Genomic DNA, 24,186 nt, shown 5'->3' with positions numbered 1-24,186 from the left:
GGGGTCGGTCCGTCTAATGGAAGAGGGGGTCGGTCCGTCTAATGGAAGAGGGGGTCGGTCCGTCTAATGGAAGAGGGGGTCGGTCCGTCTAATGGAAGAGGGGGTCGGTCCGTCTAATGGAAGAGGGGGTCGGTCCGTCTAATGGTAGAGGGGGTCGGTCCGTCTAATGAAAGAGGGGGTCGGTCCGTCTAATGGAAGAGGGGGTCGGTCCGTCTAATGGAGGAGGGGGTCGGTCTGTCTAATGGAAGAGGGGGTCGGTCCGTCTAATGGTAGAGGAGGTCGGTCCGTCTAATGGAAGAGGGGGTCGGTCCGTCTAATGGAAGAGGGGGTCGGTCCGTCTAATGGTAGAGGGGGTCGGTCTGTCTAATGGAAGAGGGGGTCGGTCTGTCTAATGGAAGAGGGGGTCGGTCTGTCTAATGGAAGAGGGGGTCGGTCTGTCTAATGGAAGAGGGGGTCGGTCCGTCTAATGGAAGAGGGGGTCGGTCCGTCTAATGAAAGAGGGGGTCGGTCCGTCTAATGAAAGAGGGGGTCGGTCCGTCTAATGGAAGAGGGGGTCGGTCTAATGGAGGAGGGGGTCGGTCTGTCTAATGGAAGAGGGGGTCGGTCTAATGGAGGAGGGGGTCGGTCTAATGGAAGAGGGGGTCGGTCCGTCTAATGGAAGAGGGGGTCGGTCCGTCTAATGGTAGAGGAGGTCGGTCCGTCTAATGGAAGAGGGGGTCGGTCCGTCTAATGGAAGAGGGGGTCGGTCCGTCTAATGGAAGAGGGGTCGGTCCGTCTAATGGAAGAGGGGTCGGTCTGTCTAATGGAAGAGGGGGTCGGTCTGTCTAATGGAAGAGGGGGTCGGTCTGTCTAATGGAGGAGGGGGTCGGTCTGTCTAATGGAAGAGGGGGTCGGTCTGTCTAATGGAAGAGGGGGTCGGTCTGTCTAATGGAAGAGGGGGTCGGTCTGCCTAATGGAAGAGGGGGTCGGTCTGTCTAATGGAAGAGGGGGTCGGTCTGTCTAATGGTAGAGGGGGTCGGTCTGTCTAATGGTAGAGGGGGTCAGTCTGTCTAATGGAGGAGGGGGTCGGTCTAATGGAGGAGGGGGTCGGTCTAATGGAAGAGGGGGTCGGTCTGTCTAATGGAGGAGGGGGTCTGTCTAATGGTAGAGGGGGTCGGTCTGTCTAATGGAGGAGGGGGTCTGTCTAATGGTAGAGGGGGTCGGTCTAATGGAGGAGGGGGTTGGTCTGTCTAATGGTAGAGGGGGTTGGTCTGTCTAATGATAGAGGGGGTTGGTCTGTCTAATGGTAGAGGGGGTCGGTCTGTCTAATGGTAGAGGGGGTCGGTCTGTCTAATGGAGGAGGGGGTCGGTCTGTCTAATGGAAGAGGGGGTCGGTCTGTCTAATGGAGGAGGGGGTCGGTCTGTCTAATGGAGGAGGGGGTCGGTCCGTCTAATGGAAGAGGGGGTCGGTCTGTCTAATGGAGGAGGGGGTCTGTCTAATGGTAGAGGGGGTCGGTCTGTCTAATGGAGGAGGGGGTCTGTCTAATGGAAGAGGGGGTCGGTCTGTCTAATGGAAGAGGGGGTCGGTCTGTCTAATGGAAGAGGGGGTCGGTCTGTCTAATGGAAGAGGGGGTCGGTCTGTCTAATGGAAGAGGGGGTCGGTCTGTCTAATGGTAGAGGGGGTCGGTCTGTCTAATGGTAGAGGGGGTCGGTCTGTCTAATGGAAGAGGGGGTCGGTCTGTCTAATGGTAGAGGGGGTCGGTCTGTCTAATGGTAGAGGGGGTCGGTCTGTCTAATGGTAGAGGGGGTCGGTCTGTCTAATGGAAGAGGGGGTCGGTCTGTCTAATGGAAGAGGGGGTCGGTCTGTCTAATGGTAGAGGGGGTCGGTCTGTCTAATGGAGGAGGGGGTCGGTCTAATGGAGGAGGGGGTCGGTCTAATGGAAGAGGGGGTCGGTCTGTCTAATGGAGGAGGGGGTCTGTCTAATGGAAGAGGGGGTCGGTCTGTCTAATGGAAGAGGGGGTCGGTCTGTCTAATGGTGGAGGGGGTCGGTCTGTCTAATGGAGGAGGGGGTCGGTCTAATGGAGGAGGGGGTCGGTCTAATGGAAGAGGGGGTCGGTCTGTCTAATGGAGGAGGGGGTCTGTCTAATGGTAGAGGGGGTCGGTCTGTCTAATGGTGGAGGGGGTCTGTCTAATGGTAGAGGGGGTCGGTCTAATGGAGGAGGGGGTTGGTCTGTCTAATGGTAGAGGGGGTTGGTCTGTCTAATGATAGAGGGGGTCGGTCTGTCTAATGGTAGAGGGGGTCGGTCTGTCTAATGGAAGATGGGGTCGGTCTGTCTAATGGAAGAGGGGGTCGGTCTGTCTAATGGTAGAGGGGGTCGGTCTGTCTAATGGAGGAGGGGGTCGGTCCGTCTAATGGAAGAGGGGGTCGGTCTGTCTAATGGAGGAGGGGGTCTGTCTAATGGTAGAGGGGGTCGGTCTGTCTAATGGAGGAGGGGGTCTGTCTAACGGAAGAGGGGGTCGGTCTGTCTAACGGTAGAGGGGGTCGGTCTGTCTAACGGAAGAGGGGGTCGGTCTGTCTAATGGAAGAGGGGGTCGGTCTGTCTAATGGAAGAGGGGGTCGGTCTGTCTAATGGAAGAGGGGGTCGGTCTGTCTAATGGAAGAGGGGGTCGGTCTGTCTAATGGAAGAGGGGGTCGGTCTGTCTAATGGTAGAGGGGGTCGGTCTGTCTAATGGAAGAGGGGGTCGGTCTGTCTAATGGTAGAGGGGGTCGGTCTGTCTAATGGTAGAGGGGGTCGGTCTGTCTAATGGTAGAGGGGGTCGGTCTGTCTAATGGAGGAGGGGGTCGGTCTGTCTAATGGAGGAGGGGGTCGGTCTGTCTAATGGAGGAGGGGGTCGGTCTAATGGAGGAGGGGGTCGGTCTAATGGAAGAGGGGGTCGGTCTGTCTAATGGAGGAGGGGGTCTGTCTAATGGTAGAGGGGGTCGGTCTGTCTAATGGAGGAGGGGGTCTGTCTAATGGTAGAGGGGGTCGGTCTAATGGAGGAGGGGGTTGGTCTGTCTAATGGTAGAGGGGGTTGGTCTGTCTAATGATAGAGGGGGTCGGTCTGTCTAATGGTAGAGGGGGTCGGTCTGTCTAATGGAAGAGGGGGTCGGTCTGTCTAATGGAGGAGGGGGTCGGTCTAATGGAAGAGGGGGTCGGTCTGTCTAATGGAGGAGGGGGTCTGTCTAATGGTAGAGGGGGTCGGTCTGTCTAATGGAGGAGGGGGTCTGTCTAATGGAAGAGGGGGTTGGTCTGTCTAATGGAAGAGGGGGTCCATCTAATGGTAGAGGGGATCGGTCTGTCTAATGGAAGAGGGGGTTGGTCTGTCTAATGGAAGATGGGGTCTGTCTGTCTAATGGAAGAGGGGGTCGGTCTGTCTAATGGAAGATGGGGTCGGTCTGTCTAATGGTAGAGGGGGTCGGTCTGTCTAATGTAGAGGGGGTCGGTCTGTCTAATGGAAGAGGGGGTCGGTCCGTCTAATGGTAGAGGGGGGTCGGTCCGTCTAATGGAGAGGGGGTCGTCCGTCTAATGGAAGAGGGGGTCCGGTCCGTCTAATGGAAGAGGGGGTCGGTCCGTCTAATGGAAGAGGGGGGTCGGTCCGTCTAATGGAAAGGGGGTCGGTCCGTCAATGGAAGAGGGGGTCGGTCCGTCTAATGGTAGAGGGGGTCGGTCCGTCTAATGAAAAGAGGGGGGTCGGTCCGTCTAATGGAGAGGGGGTCGGTCCGTCTAATGGAGGAGGGGGTCGGTCTGTCTAAATGGAGAGGGGGTCGGTCCGTCTAATGGTAGAGGAGGTCGGTCCGTCTAATGGAAGAGGGGGTCGGTCCGTCTAATTGGAAGAGGGGGTCGGTCGGGGGACGTCTAATGGGGTAGAGGGGGTCCGGTCGGTCCTAATGGAATAGGGGGGTCGGTCTGTCTAATGGAAGAGGGGGTCCGGTCTGTCCTAATGGAAGAGGGGGTCGGTCCGTCTAATGGAAGAGGGGTTCGGGTCCGTCTAATGGAAGAGGGGGGGGTCGTCCGTCTAATGGAAGACGGGGTCGGTCCGTCTAATGGAAGAGGGGGTCGGTCCGTCTAATGGTAGAGGGGGGTCGGTCTGTCTAATGGAAGAGGGGGTGGTCGGTCTGTCTAATGGAAGAGGGGGTCGGTCTGTCTAATGGAAGAGGGGGTCGGTCTGTCTAATGGTAGAGGGGGTCGGTCTATCTAATGGAAGAGGGGGTTGGGGAACACTACCTTTGCTAGCGTATAAATCTATGCAACAAGTGTGGACTTGTTGTCACCTTATGCTCCACAGGGAGCAAAGAGGAGGTATGGTTGAATAGAGCTCTGCGGAAGGAAGTAAATCTACTCAGAAGTTGGTTTATTTCTACGCTAAAGGGATGTTTTTAGAGAACACAACAGAGGGCGATAACAACATTACAGTCCACAGCAAATAGGATGAGAAACAGAGAGGTTCTAGTCATAGAAATACAATCTGTAGAATGAATGGGGAGAACCGTTCTATAGATTATATTTCTATGGTCGTAGTATATCCAGGCCTGGCAGAACGAGGCGGGCACGCATCATCACACAGTATTTACCTGAGTGCTAAAAGGTATTACATTTTGTCTTGAGGAACACCGGTTGTTAGGGCGTGCAGAGTTTGGTTGGCTTGGCTGTGTGAGAGAAGCACATGGAGGTGGACAGACTGAGATCAGATCAACATCCAGGGAGGTCACATGGTGAAGGGGTAAGAGGTAACGCTCTATCAGGGCTCTCCAACCCTGTTACCCTGTTACTAGACCCTGTTACTAGAGCTGTCCTGTTACTAGACCCTGTTACCCTGTTACTAGACCCTGTTACCCTGTTACTAGACCCTGTTACTAGACCCTGTTACTACAGCTGTCCTGTTACTACAGCTGTCCTGTTACTAGACTAGAGCTGTCCTGTTACTAGAGCTGTCCTGTTACTAGACCCTGTTACTACAGCTGTCCTGTTACTAGAGCTGTCCTGTTACTACAGCTGTCCTGTTACTAGACCCTGTTACTAGACCCTGTTACTAGACCCTGTTACTAGACCCTGTTACTAGAGCTGTCCTGTTACTAGACCCTGTTACTAGACCCTGTTACTAGAGCTGTCCTGTTACTAGAGCTGTCCTGTTACTAGACCCTGTTACTAGACCCTGTTACTAGACCCTGTTACTAGACCCTGTTACTAGACCCTGTTACTAGAGCTGTCCTGTTACTAGACCCTGTTACTAGAGCTGTCCTGTTACTAGACCCTGTTACTACAGCTGTCCTGTTACTAGACCCTGTTACTACAGCTGTCCTGTTACTAGACCCTGTTACTAGACCCTGTTACTAGACCCTGTTACTAGACCCTGTTACTGACCCTGTTACTAGACCTGTTACTAGAGCGTCCTGTTACTGACCTGTTACTAGACCCTGTTACTAGACCCTGTTACTAGACCTGTTACTAGACCCTGTTACTAGACCTGTTTACTAGACCCGTTAGACCCTAGTCTCTGTTACTAGACCCTGTTACTAGAAGCGTCTGTTACTAGACCCTGTTACTAGAGCTGTCCTGTTACTAGAGCTGTCCTGTTACTAGACCCTGTTACTAGAGCTGTCCTGTTACTAGACCCTGTTACTAGAGCTGTCCTGTTACTAGACCCTGTTACTAGACCCTGTTACTAGACCCTGTTACTAGACCCTGTTACTAGACCCTGTTACTAGAGCTGTCCTGTTACTAGACCCTGTTACTAGACCCTGTTACTAGAGCTGTCCTGTTACTAGACCCTGTTACTAGACCCTGTTACTAGACCCTGTTACTAGACCCTGTTACTAGAGCTGTCCTGTTACTAGACCCTGTTACTAGACCCTGTTACTAGAGCTGTCCTGTTACTAGAGCTGTCCTGTTACTAGACCCTGTTACTAGACCCTGTTACTAGACCCTGTTACTAGACCTGTACTAGCCCTGTTTACTAGAGCTGTCCTGTTACTAGACCCTGTTACTAGACCCTGTTACTAGACCCTGTTACTAGACCCTGTTACTAGAGCTGTCCTGTTACTAGACCCTGTTACTAGACCCTGTTACTAGACCCTGTTACTAGAGCTGTCCTGTTACTAGACCCTGTTACTAGAGCTGTCCTGTTACTAGACCCTGTTACTAGAGCTGTCCTGTTACTAGACTAGAGCTGTCCTGTTACTACAGCTGTCCTGTTACTAGACCCTGTTACTAGAGCTGTCCTGTTACTAGACTAGAGCTGTCCTGTTACTACAGCTGTCCTGTTACTAGACCCTGCTACTAGAGCTGTCCTGCTACTAGAGCTGTCCTGTTAAAACCTACAGGAGGGTATCTCTCCAGGAACAGGGTTGGAGTGTAAACCTACAGGAGGGTATCTCTCCAGGAACAGGGTTGGAGTTAAAACCTACAGGAGGGTATCTCTCCAGGAACAGGGTTGGAGTTAAAACCTACAGGAGGGTATCTCTCCAGGAACAGGGTTGCAGTTAAAACCGACAGACAGACAGACAGACAGACAGACAGACAGACAGACAGACAGACAGACAGACAGGTTAAAACAGACAGACAGACAGACAGACAGACAGACAGACAGACAGACAGACAGACAGTAGATGTCACACTTGTAGCTGTGCTTCCTCAGCCTACCTGTAGGCGGTGCCATTGAGCTCTGGGTGGACACCTTGCTGGTCCATTACTGCCCACGGTCCTGTGGTCACAAAGAACTCCTTATTCACACAGTTTCTTAGGCTGTCAGGGATGCGGCCTGCGATGGAGAGAGAGAGAAAGTGGGGAGATGGAGGGAGGAGAGGGAGATAGATTAAGAAACATGGAGAGAGAGAGAGAGGTAAAGACACACAGAGAGAGAGAGAGAGACAAATGGCTAGTTCTAATACAGAGCACCAACCAGAATCATCATCAGAGTGATTAAAAGGGAATAAAGAAGGGATGGAGAGATGTTAGCTATGGGATGGACAGATGTTAGCTATGGGATGGAGAGATGTTAGCTATGGGATGGAGAGATGTTAGCTATGGGATGGAGAGATGTTAGCTATGGGATGGAGAGATGTTAGCTATGGGATGGAGAGATGCTAGCTATGGGATGGAGAGATGGATGGACGGATGTTAGCTATGGGATGGAGAGATGTTAGCTATGGGATGGAGAGATGTTAGCTATGGGATGGAGAGATGTTAGCTATGGGATGGAGAGATGTTAGCTATGGGATGGAGAGATGTGAGCTATGGGATGGAGAGATGTTAGCTATGGGATGGACAGATGTTAGCTATGGGATGGACAGATGTTAGCTATGGGATGGAGAGATGGGTGGACAGATGTTAGCTATGGGATGGAGAGATGTTAGCTATGGGATGGAGAGATGTTAGCTATGGGATGGACAGATGTTAGCTATGGGATGGACAGATGTTAGCTATGGGATGGACAGATGTTAGCTATGGGATGGAGAGATGTTAGCTATGGGATGGAGAGATGCTAGCTATGGGATGGAGAGATGCTAGCTATGGGATGGAGAGATGGATGGAGAGATGTTAGCTATGGGATGGAGAGATGTTAGCTATGGGATGGAGAGATGCTAGCTATGGGATGGAGAGATGTTAGCTATGGGATGGAGAGATGCTAGCTATGGGATGGAGAGATGTTAGCTATGGGATGGAGAGATGTTAGCTATGGATGGAGAGATGATGCATGTATAGCTATGGGATGGAGAGATGCTAGCTATGGGATGGAGAGCGTAGCTATGGGATGGAGAGATGTTAGCTATGGGATGGAGAGATGTTAGCTATGGGATGGAGAGATGTTAGCTATGGGATGGAGAGATGTTAGCTATGGGATGGAGAGATGCTAGCATTATGGAGGAGGTTAGTATGGGATGGAGAGATGTTAGCTATGGGATGGAGAGATGTTAGCTATGGGATGGAGAGATGCTAGCTATGGGATGGAGAGATGTTAGCTATGGGATGGAGAGATGGATGGAGAGATGCTGGCTATGGGATGGAGAGATGTTAGCTATGGGATGGAGAGATGCTAGCTATGGGATGGAGAGATGTTAGCTATGGGATGGACAGATGTTAGCTATGGGATGGAGAGATGTTAGCTATGGAATGGACAGATGGATGGAGAGATGTTAGCTATGGGATGGACAGATGTTCACTATGGGATGGAGAGATGCTAGCTATGGGATGGAGAGATGTTAGCTATGGAATGGAGAGATGTTAGCTATGGGATGGAGAGATGTTAGCTATGGGATGGAGAGATGTTAGCTATGGGATGGAGAGATGTTAGCTATGGGATGTAGAGATATTAGCTTAAGAAGGAAAGAAATTCCACAAATTAACTTTTAACAAGGCACACATGTTAATTGAAATGCATTCCAGGTGACTACCTCATGAAGCTGGTTGAGAGAATGCCAAGAGTGTACAAAGCTGTCATCAAGGCAAAGAGTGGCTACTTTAAAGAAACTAAAATATAAAATCGATTTTTGATTTGTTTAACGCTTTTTTGGTTACTACATGATTCCATATGTGTTATTTCATAGTTTTTTTTCACTTATTATTCTACAATGTATAAAATAGTAAAAATAAAGAAAAACGCTTGAATGAGTAGGTGTTCTAAAACTTTTGACCGGTAGTATGGCCTGGCAACACAATCACTAATTAAAGTTGTTATTTAACAATGTGGATGTTATCTGGGGTACTGAGGAACAGGGTCCCTGACTAGTGAGGTGTTGGGGGACAGGGTCCCTGACTAGTGAGGTGCTGGGCAACAGGGTCCCTGACTAGTGAGGTGCTGGGGGACAGGGTCCCTGACTAGTGAGGTGCTGGGATACAGGGTCCCTGACTAGTGAGGTGCTGGGAAACAGGGTTCCTGACTAGTGAGGTGTTGGGGAACAGGGTTCCTGACTAGTGAGGTGCTGGGAAACAGGGTTCCTGACTACTGAGGTGCTGGGAAACAGGGTTCCTGACTAGTGAGGTGCTGGGGAACAGGGTTCCTGACTACTGAGGTGCTGGGAAACAGGGTTCCTGACTAGTGAGGTGCTGGGGAACAGGGTTCCTGACTAGTGAGGTGTTGGGTAACAGGGTCCCTGACTAGTGAGGTGCTGGGCAACATGGTCCCTGACTAGTGAGGTGCTGGGGAACAGGGTTCCTGACTAGTGAGGTGCTGGTCCCTGACTAGTGAGGTGCTGGTCCCTGACTAGTGAGGTGCTGGTCCCTGACTAGTGAGGTGCTGGGGTACAGGGTCCCTGACTAGTGAGGTGCTGGGGTACAGGGTCCCTGACTAGTAGGTGCTGGGGACAGGGTCCTGACTAGTGAGGTGCTGGGGTACAGGGTCCCTGACTAGTGAGGTGCTGGGTAACAGGGTCCCTGACTAGTGAGGTGCTGGGGTACAGGGTCCCTGACTAGTGAGGTGCTGGGGGACAGGGTTCCTGACTAGTGAGGTGCTGGGTAACAGTGTCTCTGACTAGTGAGGTGCTGGGGTACAGGGTTCCTGACTAGTGAGGTGCTGGGTAACAGGGTCCCTGACTAGTGAGGTGCTGGGGCACAGGGTTCCTGACTAGTGAGGTGCTGGGAAACAGGGTTCCTGATGAGTGAGGTGCTGGGGAACAGGGTTCCTGACTAGTGAGGTGCTGGGTAACAGGGTCTCTGACTAGTGAGGTGCTGGGGAACAGGGTCCCTGACTGCTGAGGTGCTGGGGTACAGGGTCCCTGACTAGTGAGGTGCTGGTCCCTGACTAGTGAGTTGCTGGGGTACAGGGTCCTTGACTAGTGAGGTGCTGGGGACCAGGGTCCCTGACTACTGAGGTGCTGGGGAACAGGGTCCCTGACTAGTGAGGTGCTGGGTAACAGGGTCTCTGACTAGTGAGGTGCTGGTAAAGGGTCCCTGATAGTGAGGTGCTGGGAACAGGGTCCTCGACTAGTGAGGTGCTGGGGTACAGGGTCCCTGCCTAGTGAGGTGTGGGGGAACAGGGTCCCTGACTAGTGAGGTGCTCTGGGGACAGGGTCCCTGACTAGTGAGGTGCTGGGGAACAGGTCCTGACTAGTGAGGTGCTGGGGTAAAGGGTTCCTGACTAGTGAGTGCTGGTAACAGGTCCTGACTAGTGAGGGCTGGTCCCTGACTAGTGAGGTGCTGGGGAACAGGGTCCCTGACTAGTGAGGGTGCTGGGAACAGGGTCCCTGACTAGTGAGGTGCTGGGGACAGGGTTCCTACTAGTGAGGTGCTGGGAAACAGGGTTCCCAACTAGTGAGGTGCTGGGGACAGGGTCCTGACTAGTGAGGTGCTGGGGTACAGGGTCCCGACTAGTGAGGTGCTGGGAAACAGGGTCCCTGACTAGTGAGGTGCTGGTAACAGGTCCCTGATAGTGAGGTGCGGGGTAACAGGGTCCCTGACTGTGAGTGTGGGTAACAGGCTCCTGACTAGTGAGGTGCTGAGGAACAGGGTTCCTGACTAGTGAGGTGCTGAGGAACAGGGTCCCTGACTAGTGAGGTGCTGAGGAACAGGGTTCCTGACTAGTGAGGTGCTGGGGAACAGGGTTCCTGACTGGTGAGGTGCTGAGGAACAGGGTCCCTGACTAGTGAGGTGCTGAGGAACAGGGTTCCTGACTAGTGAGGTGCTGAGGAACAGGGTTCCTGACTAGTGAGGTGCTGAGGAACAGGGTCCCTGACTAGTGAGGTGCTGGTCCCTGACTAGTGAGGTGCTGGAGAACAGGGTCCCTGACTAGTGAGGTGCTGGGCAACAGGGTTCCTGACTAGTGAGGTGCTGGGGGACAGGGTCCCTGACTAGTGAGGTGCTGAGGAACAGGGTCCCTGACTAGTGAGGTGCTGGGGAACTGGGTCCCTACTAGTGAGGTGCTGGGGGACATGGTCCCTGACTAGTGAGGTGCTGGGGAGCAGGGTCCCTGACTAGTGAGGTGCTGAGGAACAGGGTCCCTGACTAGTGAGGTGCTGGGGAGCAGGGTCCCTGACTAGTGAGGTGCTGAGGAACAGGGTCCGACTATAGTGAGGTGCTGGTCACCTGATAGTGAGGTGCTGAGAACAGGGTCCCTGACTAGTGAGGTGTGAGGAACAGGGTCTGACTAGTGACGGTGTGAGAACAGGGTCCTGATAGTAGAGGTGCTGGGAACAGGGTTCCTGACTGTGAGGTGTGAGGAACAGGGTCCCTGACTAGTGAGGTTTGGGAACAGGGTTCCTGACTAGTGAGGTGTGGGAACAGGGTTCTGACTAGGAGGTGCTGAGGAACAGGGTCCCTGACTAGTGAGGTGCTGGTCCCTGACTAGTGAGGTGCTGGAGAACAGGGTCCCTGACTAGTGAGGTGCTGGGCAACAGGGTTCCTGACTAGTGAGGTGCTGGGGGACAGGGTCCCTGACTAGTGAGGTGCTGAGGAACAGGGTCCCTGACTAGTGAGGTGCTGGGGAACAGGGTCCCTAACTAGTGAGGTGCTGGGGTACATGGTCCCTGACTAGTGAGGTGCTGGGGAGCAGGGTCCCTGACTAGTGAGGTGCTGAGGAACAGGGTCCCTGACTAGTGAGGTGCTGGGGAGCAGGGTCCCTGACTAGTGAGGTGCTGAGGAACAGGGTCCCTGACTAGTGAGGTGCTGGTCCCTGACTAGTGAGGTGCTGAGGAACAGGGTCCCTGACTAGTGAGGTGCTGAGGAACAGGGTTCCTGACTAGTGAGGTGCTGGGGAACATGGTTCCTGACTAGTGAGGTGGAGCAAAGGCTATTACGGGAAAAAACAGGTCCATGACTAGTGAGGTTGCCTGAGGAAACAGGGTTCCTGACTAGTGAGGTGCTGGGGTTACAGGGTCCCTTGACTAGTGAAGGTGCTGGGGGTACAGGTTCCTGACTAGTGAGGTTGTGCTGGGAACAGGCGGTCCTCTGACTAGTGAGGTGCTGGGGACAGGGTCCCTGACTAGTTGCGGTTGCTGGAGAACAGGGTCCCTGACTAGTGAGGTGCCTGGGAACTGGGTTTCCTGACTAGTTGAGGTGCTGGGATACAGGGTTCCCTTTGACTAGAGTGAGGTGCTGGGGTACAGGGTCCCTGACTAGTGAGGTGCTGGGGTACAGGGTCCCTGACTAGTGAGGTGCTGGGATACAGGGTCCCTGACTAGTGAGGTGCTGGGGTACAGGGTCCCTGACTAGTGAGGTGCTGGGAAACAGGGTCCCTGACTGGTGAGGTGCTGGGGGACAGGGTTCCTGACTAGTGAGGTGCTGGGAAACAGGGTTCCTAACTAGTGAGGTGCTGGGGAACAGGGTCCCTGACTAGTGAGGTGCTGGGGTTACAGGGTCCCTGACTAGTGAGGTGCTGGGGAACAGGGTCCCTGACTAGTGAGGTGCTGGGGTACAGGGTCCCTGCCTAGTGAGGTGCTGGGGTACAGGGTCCCTGACTAGTGAGGTGCTGGGAACAGGGTCCCTGACTAGTGAGGTGCTGGGGAACAGGGTCCCTGACTAGTGAGGTGCTGGGGTACAGGGTTCCTGACTAGTGAGGTGCTGGGTAACAGGGTCCCTGACTAGTGAGGTGCTGGTCCCTGACTAATGAGGTGCTGGTCCCTGACTAGTGAGGTGCTGGGGTATGGGTCCCTGACTAGTGAGGTGCTGGGGTACAGGGTCCCTGACTAGTGAGGTGCTGGGGGACAGGGTTCCTGACTAGTGAGGTGCTGGGAAACAGGGTTCCTAACTAGTGAGGTGCTGGGGTACAGGGTCCCTGACTAGTGAGGTGCTGGGGTACAGGGTCCCTGACTAGTGAGGTGCTGGGGAACAGGGTCCCTGACTAGTGAGGTGCTGGGGTACAGGGTCCCTGACTAGTGAGGTGCTGGGTAACAGGGTCCCTGACTAGTGAGGTGCTGGGTAACAGGCTCCCTGACTAGTGAGGTGCTGGGAAACAGGGTTCCTGACTAGTGAGGTGCTGGGAAACAGGGTCCCTGACTAGTGAGGTGCTGGGGTACAGGGTCCCTGACTAGTGAGGTGCTGGGGAACAGGGTCCCTGACTAGTGAGGTGCTGGGGAACAGGGTCCCTGACTAGTGAGGTGCTGGGTAACAGGGTCCCTGACCAGTGAGGTGCTGGGTAACAGGGTCCCTGACCAGTGAGGTGCTGGGGAACAGGGTCCCTGACTAGTGAGGTGCTGGGTAACAGGGTCCCTGACTAGTGAGGTGCTGGGGAACTGGGTTCCTGACTAGTGAGGTGCTGGGGAACAGGGTCCCTGACTAGTGAGGTGCTGGGGTACAGGGTCCCTGACTAGTGAGGTGCTGGGAAACAGGGTCCCTGACTAGTGAGGTGCTGGGGTACAGGGTCCCTGCCTAGTGAGGTGCTGGGGAAACAGGGTCCCTGACTAGTGAGGTGCTGGGGACAGGGTCCCTGACTAGTGAGGTGCTGGGGACCAGGGTCCCTGACTAGTGAGGTGCTGGGGTACAGGGTTCCTGACTAGTGAGGTGCTGGGTAACAGGGTCCCTGACTAGTGAGGTGCTGGTCCCTGACTAGTGAGGTGCTGGGGAACAGGGTCCCTGACTAGTGAGGTGCTGGGGTACAGGGTCCCTGACTAGTGAGGTGCTGGGGGACAGGGTTCCTAACTAGTGAGGTGCTGGGAAACAGGGTTCCTAACTAGTGAGGTGCTGGGGTACAGGGTCCCTGACTAGTGAGGTGCTGGGGTACAGGGTCCCTGACTAGTGAGGTGCTGGGAAACAGGGTCCCTGACTAGTGAGGTGCTGGGTAACAGGCTCCCTGACTAGTGAGGTGCTGGGTAACAGGGTCCCTGACTAGTGAGGTGCTGGGTAACAGGCTCCCTGACTAGTGAGGTGCTGGGGAACAGGGTTCCTGACTAGTGAGGTGCTGGGGTACAGGGTCCCTGACTAGTGAGGTGCTGGGGTACAGGGTCCCTGACTAGTGAGGTGCTGGGGAACAGGGTCCCTGACTAGTGAGGTGCTGGGGTACAGGGTCCCTGACTAGTGAGGTGCTGGGGAACAGGGTCCCTGACTAGTGAGGTGCTGGGTAACAGGGTCCCTGACCAGTGAGGTGCTGGGGAACAGGGTCCCTGACTAGTGAGGTGCTGGGGAACAGGGTCCCTGACTAGTGAGGTGCTGGGGAACTGGGTTCCTGACTAGTGAGGTGCTGGGAAACAGGGTCCCTGACTAGTGAGGTGCTGGGGAACTGGGTTCCTGACTAGTGAGGTGCTGGGTAACAGGGTCCCTGACTAGTGAGGTGCTGGGGTACAGGGTCCCTGACTAGTGAGGTGCTAGGAACAGGGTCCCTGACTAGTGAGGTGCTGGGAAACAGGGTCCCTGACTAGTGAGGTGCTGGGGAACTGGGTTCCTGACTAGTGAGGTGCAGGGGTACAGGGTCCCTGACTAGTGAGGTGCTGGGGTACAGGGTCCCTGACTAGTGAGGTGCTGGGGTACAGGGTCCCTGACTAGTGAGGTGCTGTGGGACAGGGTTCCTGACTAGTGAGGTGCTGGGGAACAGGGTCCCTGACTAGTGAGGTGCTGGGGTACAGGGTCCCTGACTAGTGAGGTGCTGGGGAACAGGGTCCCTGACTAGTGAGGTGCTGGGGAACAGGGTCCCTGACTAGTGAGGTGCTGGGGGACAGGGTCCCTGACTAGTGAGGTGCTGGGTAACAGGGTCCCTGACTAGTGAGGTACTGGGAAACAGGGTCCCTGACTAGTGAGGTGCTGGTCCCTGACTAGTGAGGTGCTGGGGAACAGGGTCCCTGACTAGTGAGGTGCTGGGGTACAGGGTCCCTGACTAGTGAGGTGCTGGGGTACAGGGTCCCTGACTAGTGAGGTGCTGGGGTACAGGGTCCCTGACTAGTGAGGTGCTGGGGGACAGGGTTCCTGACTAGTGAGGTGCTGGGAAACAGGGTTCCTGACTAGTGAGGTGCTGGGGGACAGGGTCCCTGACTAGTGAGGTGCTGGGTAACAGGGTCCCTGACTAGTGAGGTACTGGGAAACAGGGTCCCTGACTAGTGAGGTGCTGGGGACCAGGGTCCCTGACTAGTGAGGTGCTGGGGTACAGGGTCCCTGACTAGTGAGGTGCTGGGGAACAGGGTCCCTGACTAGTGAGGTGCTGGGGAACAGGGTCCCTGACTAGTGAGGTGCTGGGGGACAGGGTCCCTGACTAGTGAGGTGCTGGGTAACAGGGTCCCTGACTAGTGAGGTACTGGGAAACAGGGTCCCTGACTAGTGAGGTGCTGGTCCCTGACTAGTGAGGTGCTGGGGAACAGGGTCCCTGACTAGTGAGGTGCTGGGGTACAGGGTCCCTGACTAGTGAGGTGCTGGGGTACAGGGTCCCTGACTAGTGAGGTGCTGGGGTACAGGGTCCCTGACTAGTGAGGTGCTGGGGGACAGGGTTCCTGACTAGTGAGGTGCTGGGAAACAGGGTTCCTGACTAGTGAGGTGCTGGGGGACAGGGTCCCTGACTAGTGAGGTGCTGGGTAACAGGGTCCCTGACTAGTGAGGTACTGGGAAACAGGGTCCCTGACTAGTGAGGTGCTGGTCCCTGACTAGTGAGGTGCTGGGGTACAGGGTCCCTGACTGGTGAGGTGCTGGGGGACAGGGTTCCTGACTAGTGAGGTGCTGGGAAACAGGGTTCCTAACTAGTGAGGTGCTGGGGAACAGGGTCCCTGACTAGTGAGGTGCTGGGGTACAGGGTCCCTGACTAGTGAGGTGCTGGGGTACAGGGTCCCTGACTAGTGAGGTGCTGGGGTACAGGGTCCCTGCCTAGTGAGGTGCTGGGGAACAGGGTCCCTGACTAGTGAGGTGCTGGGGTACAGGGTCCCTGACTAGTGAGGTGCTGGGGGACAGGGTCCCTGACTAGTGAGGTGCTGGGGTACAGGGTTCCTGACTAGTGAGGTGCTGGGTAACAGGGTCCCTGACTAGTGAGGTGCTGGTCCCTGACTAGTGAGGTGCTGGGAAACAGGGTCCCTGACTAGTGAGGTGCTGGGGAACAGGGTCCCTGACTAGTGAGGTGCTGGGGGACAGGGTTCCTAACTAGTGAGGTGCTGGGAAACAGGGTTCCTAACTAGTGAGGTGCTGGGGTACAGGGTCCCTGACTAGTGAGGTGCTGGGATACAGGGTCCCTGACTAGTGAGGTGCTGGGGTACAGGGTCCCTGACTAGTGAGGTGCTGGGGTACAGGGTCCCTGACTAGTGAGGTGCTGGGTAACAGGGTCCCTGACTAGTGAGGTGCTGGGTAACAGGGTCCCTGACTAGTGAGGTGCTGGGGAACAGGGTTCCTGACTAGTGAGGTGCTGGGGTACAGGGTCCCTGACTAGTGAGGTGCTGGGAAACAGGGTCCCTGACTAGTGAGGTGCTGGGGTACAGGGTCCCTGACTAGTGAGGTGCTGGGGTACAGGGTCCCTGACTAGTGAGGTGCTGGGGAACAGGGTCCCTGACTAGTGAGGTGCTGGGGAACAGGGTCCCTGACTAGTGAGGTGCTGGGAAACAGGGTCCCTGACTAGTGAGGTGCTGGGGTACAGGGTCCCTGACTAGTGAGGTGCTGGGAACAGGGTCCCTGACTAGTGAGGTGCTGGGGAACTGGGTTCCTGACTAGTGAGGTGCTGGGTAACAGGGTCCCTGACTAGTGAGGTGCTGGGGTACAGGGTCCCTGACTAGTGAGGTGCTAGGAACAGGGTCCCTGACTAGTGAGGTGCTGGGAAACAGGGTCCCTGACTAGTGAGGTGCTGGGGAACTGGGTTCCTGACTAGTGAGGTGCAGGGGTACAGGGTCCCTGACTAGTGAGGTGCTGGGGTACAGGGTCCCTGACTAGTGAGGTGCTGGGGTACAGGGTCCCTGACTAGTGAGGTGCTGGGGGACAGGGTTCCTGACTAGTGAGGTGCTGGGGTACAGGGTCCCTGACTACTGAGGTGCTGGGGTACAGGGTCCCTGACTAGTGAGGTGCTGGGGTACAGGGTCCCTGACTAGTGAGGTGCTGGGGGACAGGGTCCCTGACTAGTGAGGTGCTGGGTAACAGGGTCCCTGACTAGTGAGGTACTGGGAAACAGGGTCCCTGACTAGTGAGGTGCTGGTCCCTGACTAGTGAGGTGCTGGGGTACAGGGTCCCTGACTGGTGAGGTGCTGGGGGACAGGGTTCCTGACTAGTGAGGTGCTGGGAACAGGGTTCCTAACTAGTGAGGTGCTGGGGAACAGGGTCCCTGACTAGTGAGGTGCTGGGGTACAGGGTCCCTGACTAGTGAGGTGCTGGGGTACAGGGTCCCTGACTAGTGAGGTGCTGGGGAACAGGGTCCCTGACTAGTGAGGTGCTGGGGGACAGGGTTCCTGACTAGTGAGGTGCTGGGAAACAGGGTTCCTGACTAGTGAGGTGCTGGGGGACAGGGTCCCTGACTAGTGAGGTGCTGGGTAACAGGGTCCCTGACTAGTGAGGTACTGGGAAACAGGGTCCCTGACTAGTGAGGTGCTGGTCCCTGACTAGTGAGGTGCTGGGGAACAGGGTCCCTGACTAGTGAGGTGCTGGGGTACAGGGTCCCTGACTAGTGAGGTGCTGGGGAACAGGGTCCCTGACTAGTGAGGTGCTGGTCCCTGACTAGTGAGGTGCTGGGGTACAGGGTCCCTGACTAGTGAGGTGCTGGGGGACAGGGTTCCTGACTAGTGAGGTGCTGGGAAACAGGGTTCCTGACTAGTGAGGTGCTGGGAAACAGGGTTCCTGACTAGTGAGGTGCTGGGAAACAGGGTTCCTGACTAGTGAGGTGCTGGGGGACAGGGTCCCTGACTAGTGAGGTGCTGGGTAACAGGGTCCCTGACTAGTGAGGTACTGGGAAACAGGGTCCCTGACTAGTGAGGTGCTGGTCCCTGACTAGTGAGGTGCTGGGGTACAGGGTCCCTGACTGGTGAGGTGCTGGGGGACAGGGTTCCTGACTAGTGAGGTGCTGGGAAACAGGGTTCCTAACTAGTGAGGTGCTGGGGAACAGGGTCCCTGACTAGTGAGGTGCTGGGGTACAGGGTCCCTGACTAGTGAGGTGCTGGGGTACAGGGTCCCTGACTAGTGAGGTGCTGGGGTACAGGGTCCCTGCCTAGTGAGGTGCTGGGGACAGGGTCCCTGACTAGTGAGGTGCTGGGGTACAGGGTCCCTGACTAGTGAGGTGCTGGGGGACAGGGTCCCTGACTAGTGAGGTGCTGGGGTACAGGGTTCCTGACTAGTGAGGTGCTGGGTAACAGGGTCCCTGACTAGTGAGGTGCTGGTCCCTGACTAGTGAGGTGCTGGGAAACAGGGTCCCTGACTAGTGAGGTGCTGGGGAACAGGGTCCCTGACTAGTGAGGTGCTGGGGGACAGGGTTCCTAACTAGTGAGGTGCTGGGAAACAGGGTTCCTAACTAGTGAGGTGCTGGGGTACAGGGTCCCTGACTAGTGAGGTGCTGGGGTACAGGGTCCCTGACTAGTGAGGTGCTGGGGTACAGGGTCCCTGACTAGTGAGGTGCTGGGGTACAGGGTCCCTGACTAGTGAGGTGCTGGGTAACAGGGTCCCTGACTAGTGAGGTGCTGGGTAACAGGGTCCCTGACTAGTGAGGTGCTGGGGAACAGGGTTCCTGACTAGTGAGGTGCTGGGGAACAGGGTCCCTGACTAGTGAGGTGCTGGGGTACAGGGTCCCTGACTAGTGAGGTGCTGGGAACAGGGTCCCTGACTAGTGAGGTGCTGGGGAACTGGGTTCCTGACTAGTGAGGTGCTGGGTAACAGGGTCCCTGACTAGTGAGGTGCTGGGGTACAGGGTCCCTGACTAGTGAGGTGCTAGGAACAGGGTCCCTGACTAGTGAGGTGCTGGGAAACAGGGTCCCTGACTAGTGAGGTGCTGGGGAACTGGGTTCCTGACTAGTGAGGTGCAGGGGTACAGGGTCCCTGACTAGTGAGGTGCTGGGGTACAGGGTCCCTGACTAGTGAGGTGCTGGGGTACAGGGTCCCTGACTAGTGAGGTGCTGGGGGACAGGGTTCCTGACTAGTGAGGTGCTGGGGTACAGGGTCCCTGACTACTGAGGTGCTGGGGTACAGGGTCCCTGACTAGTGAGGTGCTGGGGTACAGGGTCCCTGACTAGTGAGGTACTGGGAAACAGGGTCCCTGACTAGTGAGGTGCTGGTCCCTGACTAGTGAGGTGCTGGGGAACAGGGTCCCTGACTAGTGAGGTGCTGGGGTACAGGGTCCCTGACTAGTGAGGTGCTGGGGAACAGGGTCCCTGACTAGTGAGGTGCTGGTCCCTGACTAGTGAGGTGCTGGGGAACAGGGTCCCTGACTAGTGAGGTGCTGGGAAACAGGGTTCCTGACTAGTGAGGTGCTGGGGAACAGGGTTCCTGACTAGTGAGGTGCTGGGAAACAGGGTTCCTGACTAGTGAGGTGCTGGGAAACAGGGTTCCTGACTAGTGAGGTGCTGAGGAACAGGCGTACCGCTGATGGCTCTTCGTATCTCGGTGGCAGCTGCCTCTCTCATCTCCAGAGAAGCCTGTTCACTGTACCAGGCTGTGTGTGGTGTACAGATCAGGTTGGGAGCATCCTTCAGAGGGCCCGTAGCAAAACTAGTGAGAGGGGAGGGTTGGGGGTGGGGGAGGAGGGGGGGGGGTAGAGAGGACAAGTATCAGACCCATCAGTCAAATCAGGCAGTGGCCTCTTCATCTAATCTCCTTTCCTCATCTCCTCATCTCCTCACTTCATCTCCTCTCTTCATCTCCTCTCCGTCCCTGGTAACACATGCTGAGACTTCCTCTCCTTCTTCTTCCCTCAGTCCTCCCAACTCACCCTCCATTCCCTGGTCCTAGGTTGTGTGTGAAGATGTCACTTATATGAGCCACTGTAGTGTGGAATTACAGGTCCTCTGTTGACATCTTGTTGATGTGTGTCCACAGTAGAACCCAAACTCCCTGACACCAGAACTAACCCTCAACACCATAACTCCCTGACACCATACCTCCCTGACACCATAACTCCCTGACACCATAACTAACCCTCAACACCATAACTAACCCTCAACACCAATACTCCCTGACACCATAACTAACCCTCAACACCATAACTAACCCTCAACACCAATACTCCCTGACACCATAACTAACCCTCAACACCATAACTAACCCTCAACACCATAACTAACCCTCAACACCATAACTAACCCTCAATACCATAACTAACCCTCAACACCATAACTCCCTGACACCATAACTAACCCTCAACACCATAACTAACCCTCAACACCATAACTAACCCTCAACACCATAACTCCCTGACACCATAACTAACCCTCAACACCATAACTCCCTGACACCATAACTCCCTGACACCATAACTAACCCTCAACACCATAACTAACCCTCAACACCATAACTAACCCTCAACACCATAACTAACCCTCAACACCATAACTAACCCTCAGCACCATAACTCCCTGACACCATAACTAACCCTCAACACCATAACTAACCCTCAACACCATAACTAACCCTCAACACCATAACTCCCTGACACCATAACTAACCCTCAACACCATAACTAACCCTCAACACCATAACTCCCTGACACCATAACTCCCTGACACCATAACTAACCCTCAACACCATAACTAACCCTCAACACCATAACTAACCCTCAACACCATAACTAACCCTCAACACCATAACTCCCTGACACCATAACTAACCCTCAACACCATAACTAACCCTCAACACCATAACTCCCTGACACCATAACTAACCCTCAACACCATAACTAACCCTCAACACCATAACTAACCCTCAACACCATAACTAACCCTCAACACCATAACTCCCTGACACCATAACTAACCCTCAACACCATAACTAACCCTCAACACCATAACTCCCTGACACCATAACTCCCTGACACCATAACTAACCCTCAACACCATAACTAACCCTCAACACCATAACTAACCCTCAACACCATAACTAACCCTCAACACCATAACTCCCTGACACCATAACTAACCCTCAACACCATAACTAACCCTCAACACCATAACTCCCTGACACCATAACTAACCCTCAACACCATAACTAACCCTCAACACCATAACTAACCCTCAACACCATAACTAACCCTCAACACCATAACTAACCCTCAACACCATAACTAACCCTCAACACCGTAACTCCCTGACACCAGAACTCCCTGACACCAGAACTCCCTGACACCAGAACTCCCTGACACCATAACTCCCTGACACCATAACTAACCCTCAACACCATAACTAACCCTCAACACCATAACTCCCTGACACCATAACTAACCCTCAACACCATAACTAACCCTCAACACCATAACTAACCCTCAACACCATAACTCCCTGACACCATAACTCCCAGACACCATAACTAACCCTCAACACCATAACTCCCTGACACCATAACTAACCCACAACACCATAACTAACCCTCAACACCATAACTAACCCTCAACACCATAACTAACCCTCAACACCATAACTCCCTGACACCATAACTCCCTGACACCATAACTCCCTGACACCATAACTAACCCTCAACACCATAACTAACCCTCAACACCAATACTCCCTGACACCATAACTAACCCTCAACACCATAACTAACCCTCAACACCATAACTAACCCTCAACACCATAACTAACCCTCAACACCAGAACTCCCTGACACCAGAACTCCCTGAGCTGGTAGGAGGTGTTACTGTCATGTAAACTATACTGAGCTGGTAGAGGTGTTACTGTCAGGTAAACTATACTGAGGTGTTACTGTCAGGTAAACTATACTGAGGTGTTACTGTCAGGTAAACTATACTGAGCTGGTAGAGGTGTTACTGTCAGGTATACTATACTGAGGTGTTACTGTCAGGTAAACTATACTGAGGTGTTACTGTCAGGTAAACTATACTGAGCTGGTAGGAGGTGTTACTGTCAGGTAAACTATACTGAGCTGGTAGGAGGTGTTACTGTCAGGTAAACTATACTGAGCTGGTAGAGGTGTTACTGTCAGGTAAACTATACTGAGCTGGTAGGAGGTGTTACTGTCAGGTAAACTATACTGAGCTGGTAGAGGTGTTACTGTCAGGTAAACTGTGTGTGTGTGTGTGTGTGTGTGTGTGTGTGTGTGTGTGTGTGTGTGTGTGTGTGTGTGTGTGTGTGTGTGTGTGTGTGTGTGTGTGTGCTCATACACGCATGCACGTGTGTCTCACCTGAACGGTTCTATCTCGTGCACGTCCAGGGCAGCGCCACGTATCCTCCCCTCCTTCAGGGCCTGAGCCAGGGCCTTCTCATCCACCAGCCCTCCCCGCGCTGCATTGACCAGGAACGCTCCCTGACGCATCTACAAGGGTTGGGGGAGAGACGAAAGAGAAGACATGACAAGCTGAGCACCTGGGAAACACAGGTACACACAGATATGTCTTTCTCATCCCCATAGAGACACATCTACGGATGACTCGTCAGGAACGCTCCCTGACGCATCTACAAGGGTTGGGGGAGAGATGAAAGAGAAGACATGACAAGCTGAGCACCTGGGAAACACAGGTACACACAAATATGTCTTTCTCATCCCCATAGAGACACATCTACGGATGACTGTCAAAAGTGCTTTAAGAATTGTGTGTGTATGTTCCAAATGGAACCCTGTTCCCTTTATAGTGCACTACTTGGCTCAGCTCACATAGTTGGCTGTAGATGGGCACATCCCAAATGGAACCCTATTCCCAAATGAAACCCTAGTCCCAAATGAAACCCTAGTCCCAAATGGAACCCTATTCCCAAATGAAACCCTAGTCCCAAATGAAACCCTAGTCCCAAATGGAACCCTAGTCCCAAATGAAACCCTATTCCCAAATGGAACCCTATTCCCAAATGAAACCCTATTCCCAAATGGAACCCTATTCCCAAATGAAACCCTAGTCCCAAATGGAACCCTATTCCCAAATGAACCCTAGTCCCAAATGGAACCCTATTCCCAAATGGAACCCTATTCCCAAATGGAACCCTATTCCCAAATGAAACCCTAGTCCCAAATGGAACCCTATTCCCAAATGGAACCCTATTCCCAAATGGAACCCTATTCCCAAATGGAACCCTAGTCCCAAATGGAACCCTATTCCCAAATGGAACCCTATTCCCAAATGGAACCCTAGTCCCAAATGGAACCCTATTCCCAAATGGAACCCTAGTCCCAAATGGAACCCTAGTCCCAAATGGAACCCTAGTCCCAAATGGAACCCTATTCCCAAATGGAACCCTAGTCCCAAATGGAACCCTAGTCCCAAATGGAACCCTATTCCCAAATGGAACCCTAGTCCCTTTATAGTGCACTACTTTCAGGACAAGATGACAGTTGATAACGGTACAAGACACAAAAAAACAAACAACAGCTCCAGAAAAATCCAATTAATATTCTTGGAAGAAACTGTAATCCCTTAAATCTAGACAAAATATGAAATCCAGGACATGAAAAGCCCTCGCACTGCCAGTCATCCTTTTATTATGGCTGTGTTCCACTCTGAGACACACACACACACACACACGCACACGCACACACACGCACACGCACACGCACACACACACACTAGAAAGAAAGCTTTACTTAGAAGCTCAGGGCTGTAGCCTGTCAATGTTTGGTGAGGGGTGGAGAGAAAAGAAGACAAAATGTGACTGGTTTTGATAAGATAAGAAGATGCAGCCTTGAGAGAACAACGAAGAAGAGACACAGAAGAGGAGTTAAGAACTAAGAGATAGAGCCTTCCCTATTCTGTTGTTCTCCTTCAGACAGCTCTTCAATGCTCTCTCTCTCTCTGTCTCTCAGATGTGAAGTCAACCAGAGAGAATAGAAACAGACAGAAAAGAAGAGGAAACTGAGATAATGAAGGTATGTGTAATGCGCCTCTACTCCACCAGGTGGCAGACCAGATGGGGTATTGTAGTATTGACAGCAGCTCTGAGCAGTGAAGTCAACCTGAGAGAGTCAGAGAGGAAGAGGAAACGGAGATAAGAGGTGTAATTCTCTTCTCCTCCACCAGGTGGCAGACAAGACAGGGTCTGGTGTTATTGTGTAATATAACACAGCAATACCATTTTCCCTCTCTGTGCTCTCAGCCAGTGGTGCAAAGTACTTAAGTAAAAATACTTTAAAGTACTACTTAAGTAGTTTTTTGGGGGGATCTGTACTTTACTATTTATATTTTTGACAACTTTTACTTCACGACATTTG

At 53.7% G+C, this 24,186-nt stretch overlaps 1 protein-coding gene across 1 annotated transcript in view; it reads right to left on the bottom strand.

Annotated features, from left to right (window-relative positions):
* LOC120040092 (C-terminal-binding protein 2-like) overlaps positions 1 to 24,186 on the bottom strand; it is a 68,499-nt gene that overhangs the window by 3,282 nt on the left and 41,031 nt on the right. The window contains exons 5-7 of the mRNA XM_038985352.1: positions 22,172 to 22,302; positions 19,400 to 19,527; positions 6,661 to 6,778 (exon numbers count right to left, since the gene is read on the bottom strand). Of these exons, the coding sequence (XP_038841280.1) occupies positions 6,661 to 6,778; positions 19,400 to 19,527; positions 22,172 to 22,302 (377 nt within the window). The remainder of the gene's footprint in view (positions 1 to 6,660; positions 6,779 to 19,399; positions 19,528 to 22,171; positions 22,303 to 24,186) is intronic.

The sequence above is a fragment of the Salvelinus namaycush genome, unplaced genomic scaffold (genome assembly GCF_016432855.1).
Source record: "Salvelinus namaycush isolate Seneca unplaced genomic scaffold, SaNama_1.0 Scaffold322, whole genome shotgun sequence".
Lineage (NCBI taxonomy): Eukaryota > Metazoa > Chordata > Actinopteri > Salmoniformes > Salmonidae > Salvelinus > Salvelinus namaycush.
This window is presented reverse-complemented; position numbering and strand designations above follow the sequence as displayed.